Here is a 6,286-nt window from a genome sequence, read left to right on the forward strand (position 1 = left end):
GTTTTTAAACTGCAGCATGCCGAAGCGATATTAGAGATCATTGATGATGTCTTTGATGACATACTTGTAGATCAGGTCAGCTTCCAGGAAGAGTGTTTCTCGGAGCCAGATCTTGATTTTATGGGTTACTTTGACAATGATGATGGCGATGAGGTTCCTGAGATGCTCGGTGATAACTCTGACTCTGATGCTTAAGAAAAATTAAAGTGTCCCTCATTTATTTGTAAAAAGATTTAATATTGTATATTTCATTTATTTAGACAATGCAGACTGGTCTACAGACCGTGACTGAGGTGAACTGTTACACCCATAATATTGTAATTTCATTGTTACTGAGATGCCCAGGGACAACTCTTGACACATTTACGATAAACTTTATCCTGGCCTTGACACTAAGAAAGAAGTTGTTTAAAAATAGTGCTGGGCAATATCAGTATTGTGATATGAGACTACATATTGTCTGGGATTTTGGATATCATGTCTTTTCCAGGTTTTAATAATCTAAGCCCAATTTTATGCTTGTAACATCAATGTTTTAAAGAATAGCAGATGTACAAGCTCAAAACAGTTGAGCTTGTACATCTGCTACTTGCTATTTTTGATATATAAAAATTTCAATTACATTGTGGTGGACAAAGTATTCAACTCCATTTTACTTAAGAACAGTACTAAAGTAAATGTACTTTGTTACTGTCCACCACAGCAGTTAAATGTATATGATCACAATACAATATTGTCAAAATATCAATATCAGTGATTTGATGTAATTGATTTCTTTTCCATTTTGCCCAGCCCTATTCCACAAGTGGTTGATTCAAAATGTCTGGACCTGGATCCCTTCAAGATTTCAAAAGTGTTTAAAAGCAATACTGAATGTACATATGCAGTTTAATAAATGATTACAGAAGAAATGTACTGTAGATATGGCTTCATTTATTCAGTGTTCAATAAATAAGAAGCATTGATACATAAGTCTACATGAACAAACATTTTCCTGACAAGATACACATTTTCATCTTTATGGTTATGTACTTTTTTTCAGAAAGAAAATTCCCATGATTGCAAGAGATCAAAAGAAATATATAAGTATTGTGACAGGGTGTCTCAACTACAAGTGAAAGTTGCCCTGTTAAATTTGTACTTGAGTTACAGTACAGGAGTACTTGCTTCCACCCCAAAAAATAAATCAAAAATATTTTCTTTGTATCATCTTAGATGTGCACCATGCTAAATTTGTTTAATTTGCTCCTCATCCATTGCCACAAATCCCTGTAACTGAGCTTGGAGAAGAGATTTTTCTTGAAGGCCGGGAAAGCTGCGTGCTCTCTACCGGGGCAATTCCTGAAAAGCCCTGTCTCCATGCATACTTGAACAAGTACTAAGATGTCCTCATCTTCTCTGCTATTCTTGTGATAACCAGATGGACATGAGATCCCTATTTCTTGGTCAACTTTGTCCAGTAGGTCTCTAAGTACTTACTGATCCTTAAGGCAGTGCTGTCAGTCAGGTTCGAACCTACACCTTTTAAGAATGACTTTAGGAAATTATTAAGTTGCTCTAGGTGAAGATCCAAAGGAATGTTCCTTCCCTTTCCTCCCTTCCCACTGAAAAACCTGTTCCATGTCACTGAATGTGCCATCCGAGGAGACAAGGTGGCATTGAGCTGAACTGTGAGAAGCAGTGTACTGTAAGCATAGTGAGTGTACCCATAGACCTTGTAGTACAACAAAGCCACCCTGTACAGGAGCATGAGCCTTTCTCCATCCCCCTCCTTTATAGCATCCTGCATGTCTGCTAAGAATAACCCAAACCTGAGCCTGGCTTCAGAGTGTTCCTTCACATAGTCTGAGTTTGAGGTTCTCTGAGTACTTGACTCTGTCATAGGGTTATCATATGTTACGCCATGTTTATTCTGCTCATGTGTTGACCGTGACTTGGGGAATTTGTACATCTTCTTACAACCAGCTGCTCTACATTGAAACTTTGTCTTTTCTGGTGGCTGCCCAACACTATCTGCAACATCAAGGTCTTTAAACAGAGCAAAAGAGTCTATAACCTCTGCAACCATCTTGTGCAGCCATCTCCTTTTCTCTTCCTCTGTCCCCTGTAACACCTCCTCAGGTATCAGACCATCTGGAACATCTGTGGAGATATGTCAAACACATTGTGTCATAGGTATTGTGCATGTTTGTGGGTATTACACAAACTAACATGGGTATGAATGACATATTTTGATTCATTTAAAGGGGCACTTCAGCCATAATACATTTACAATGTGTTTTGTACCAGACTTTCGTGTAACTATTTTCCCTCGGAATATTTTCCTTATGTATGAAGAAAGCAGTGTTTGATAAACATGTAATCCAATATTGCTGACACTGATTGCAGTGTTTGCATGTTGTTTACATTAGATCAAAATTTTATTTTCTTTACCATGGGCATTTTTCAGGCCCAACTGCTCCATTGTAGCTGCCAGAAGTAGTGCCGCTGTGTCTTTCTTGACCACCTCCTTATAAGGGTTGTAGGCCTTATGTGGTCCCGCCTTGGCATTGCTGGGGGGGGGGGGTGAGGGGTGAGGAGAGAGAAAGACATGAGGTAAATTTTTATTATATTTTTTTCTATTTGGGCTTTTTAAATGTTTGATAATGACTAGAGTGATAGACTGCATTGTCAACTTGAATTGTCAACACTACACCAAGCAGTGGAGTGGGTGGAGTCTATCATCTGGACCAAGGCAAGATGGTTGCCTGATAGACTCAATTACTCGGTGGACTGTACAGATTTAAAGGTTTTGACCCGGCAAGTTTGTTGGGAATATGTAATGTATTTGAACTTACTGAGGTGGATGGCTTCGACATATGGTCTGAATACTGATGGGGTATGTGACGAACCACCACTGAGGAGAAAGGCTTGAATGCTGCAAGATGTTTGCTGATAATCCTGCTGACAAGAACTATGAAGTCCCTACGCAGGACTTTTTGGGTTTCAACATTAGGCAGAGAGTTGGAAAGGTCATAGTTTTCCAGATTGGTGACTGGCTTTTCATCACTGAGGTGATGCAATGGGATTCTGTCCTCCACTACAACATGGTGGGTCCAGTGAATTGATTTATTGGGGTTGTCAGTTGTTTGGTGGTGTACATGTACAAAGAAATCCAAATTGTCAAATATGACAGAATAAGTGGGTGGTATTGTGTGTTGAAGAGTAGAAGTTTGGAGGGTTGGTGCTGCTGTGTCACCCTCTTCGCAGACCACAGGTGGGGCAGAAGCTTGTGGAGGAGAAATCAGGAGGGTTGGTGCTGCTGTGTCGCCCTCTTCACAGACCACAGGTGGGGCAGAAGGTTGTGGAGGAGACTTCAGGAGGGTTGGTGCTGCTGTGTCGCCCTCTTCACAGACCACAGGTGGGGCAGAAGGTTGTGGAGGAGACTTCAGGAGGGTTGGTGCTGCTGTGTCGCCCTCTTCACAGACCACAGGTGGGGCAGAAGGCTGTGGTGGAGACATCAGGAGGGTTGGTGTTATGTCATCATCATCATTTATGTCTAGTAAACCTATACCCAGGTCTGACATCAGGGATTCTGACAACTCGCACTGAAAACTGAGATGTGGAGTAGTCGGCTGTCCTATGCTCTCCTGTGCTGTGGTAGTGGAACGTGATTCTTTTTGAGCTTTTATCTTTTGTAGCTCTTCTCCACAGATTGTTGACATGGCATGTTGTTTGAGGACAGCCCTGGAATGTGTAGTGGTGATCCCCATCTTGCATAGTCGTTCGAAGACTGATTTCTTGGCTCCACCGTACTGCAGTACACTGTTGATGTAGTACGAAAAGGCTGAAAGACGGTTCTCCCTCCCTCGAAGGGCAATGGCAGCAGCAGCACAGGCATGGTTGTGTTGCATTCCAGATATGGTGCAGATCAGAGAGAACATGAATGGTGCCATCCGTTCCAAATCCTTTCTAAGGTTGTGTAAGGAGAAATTCCTCAGTTCTTCTGGGGGACTCTTCCACAGCATGAAACCCTCCCTTTGGTGGCAAAGACGCTGGCACTCCTTGTCAATAACTGTCTCCATTGCAGGTTTGAGCACGTCTATGAGATTCTCATGCTGCAACATCAGTCTGGCTGCCGTGGTGAAGTTGCCCTTTGCCAGATTACTTATCACGCCACTGATGTCAGCGTCACATCTGTACCTCTCTGGGTTTACCTTACTGGGGTATTTGATGTACACCTAAAAAGGATGGAATAAAATAAGAGAGATAGGATCATATGGTCACAGTTATTTAACAAAAGTAAGATAATATCCTATAATCTGGGGGTAATCTTGTTAAGTTAAACCAACTCTTTGACGTGATGCTTACAGTTAAGCCATCAATTTTCAGATCTACTGTATTAAACAATCAATTAAGTTAAATTGGGTGAGTAAACTACAAGCCTCTGTATTTAGCACAACACCCCTGCCTATAAATATACATATAAAGTTATAGTCATAACATAATTGGAGAGGGCTGGGGCCCATGGACATCAATAATCAGTTATGAGGCATTGGAATTTGGGAGAGGGAGGCAGAACTTTAAGACATGAACTTTTTCTTTTAACTTCATCAAGTAGTGAGTCTATATTAATTACATAAACAAAGATTTATGGCATTAGAGATCAGTGCTATGTATTTACTCTTTTCCTAATTATCAAACTCAAATTCCCATTGGCTTTAAACAAAGTTAGAGGAATAACAATAATAATAATAATAATAATAGTAATATTCACACAAATAATGTATCAGTTAAACAGCTGAATTAGTCAAAAAGATAACTAAACAAATGTGTGGCATTATAAAAATGATATATACTGCAAACGATGCAGAACAAGTCATAAAAGACAAGCACAAGGTGAAAACAGGTCTAGTGGGTGGCAGAGTAAACAGAATAATGGTTTGTGCTCCTTGCTATAGCAGCACTGATTATGGGAAGACTTAGTTCACTGTGCAGGGGTTGACATTAACTTTTTGATGCGCTTGTCATCTGGACAAGCAAATGTACCATTCACTTGACACAGTATGTCTACTTGACTGCAGACAGTACAGGTGCTCACCTCTTACTCAAGCTCAACAGGGTCCTGGCAGTCGTTATGTTCATTTATATACATTTAAATAATCGTAAATTGATAAACTGAAATAAAGTTACCAAGTGACAACCACCTCCCAACATTTAATCAGGGACATGAGATGATGGGGAGTAAATGCTAACGTTACTACAGTAAAATTAATATGTTGGGTTAATGACACTTAAGCGTGGCCGTGTGTTAGTTGTTTACCTCTGTCGTGCTGACACGAGATGCCGGGAGACAAAGCTTCTTTTTCCTTGGCGTCTTCGTTGGCGTGTCACGGTCCCTCTTCTCTCTGCTTTGGCCTTCGTCTTCTTCTTCGTCCACCACGTTATGCTCAGACTGCCATTTCTTTAAAATGTTTTGGGATTCTTCAACCCTGGCAAGCAGTCTGAAACATTTCATGCAAATCCTCCCAGAATAGACGCCGGGTCTACATGGCAGGACGACGCCGACATCTCTAAAACGTTCGCTTACTAACCTCTCGTTCGCTTGTGCGCATCTATATAAAAGTTTTGTATGTGTTATGACCCCCTTCACTACTAGGTTTACTTGGCATCTACGGCATGTCTTTTCAATTTCACTGGACATGGTTTCTTTACCGCTCCACTGCTCTGCTAACATCCCTCCATGTTTTTGACTAGCAAACGAGTGTCGACTTCAAATGACGTCAGATTCTGGGTGAGTCGTTGATCTGTACTGATTGGTTAGGGAAAAAATCAAATTCCCTCCCCCTTGTAAATCGCCTTCAATGGAAGCCATGTCAGACGGAAGCTCCTGCTTCCGTCTGACACTCAGGCTAGACAAAATGATCAATTCGGGAGCGGTCAAAGTCGGTACAGGAAACCTCCGTTACTGAGGGACTTGGTATTGAATTTAACGACGGAGTAATCTTCTCCTTAAATTTTGCGACAGCACTATCTGATAAACATCTAGTATAGTAACTGTTGCTGAGTGCCGTGTGATCGAGTAAAAAGAAATCAAAAGTAATCAGATGATGATCCGATAGCGAGGGATTCTGTGGAAAGACTTTTAGGTTAACAATTTCAATTCCATATGTCAGAACTAGGGTATGGTTAAAACAATGTAAGCCCTAACTTTTTAAGATTAAGTTCAGTTGCACTTGTTTTAACAAACTTGTTGTAATACAGATTTTAAAAAGCATTATTTTTTGTAAAAAATATTCTATTAGTC

At 40.7% G+C, this 6,286-nt stretch overlaps 1 protein-coding gene across 1 annotated transcript; it reads right to left on the reverse strand.

The window, feature by feature from the left end:
* Nucleotides 1–923: 923 nt before the first annotated feature.
* Nucleotides 924–5,767, reverse strand: LOC125904262 (uncharacterized). The gene is made up of 4 exons (XM_049601571.1): nucleotides 5,303–5,767; nucleotides 2,838–4,220; nucleotides 2,434–2,552; nucleotides 924–2,142 (listed from the first exon to the last, which is right to left on the reverse strand). The coding sequence occupies exons 1-3, from the start codon at nucleotides 5,714–5,716 to the stop codon at nucleotides 2,529–2,531; spliced, it is 1,821 nt and encodes a 606-aa protein (XP_049457528.1). The 5' UTR covers nucleotides 5,717–5,767; the 3' UTR covers nucleotides 924–2,142; nucleotides 2,434–2,528.
* Between the last annotated feature and the right edge of the window lie 519 nt (nucleotides 5,768–6,286).

The sequence above is a fragment of the Epinephelus fuscoguttatus genome, linkage group LG17 (genome assembly GCF_011397635.1).
Source record: "Epinephelus fuscoguttatus linkage group LG17, E.fuscoguttatus.final_Chr_v1".
NCBI lineage: Eukaryota > Metazoa > Chordata > Actinopteri > Perciformes > Serranidae > Epinephelus > Epinephelus fuscoguttatus.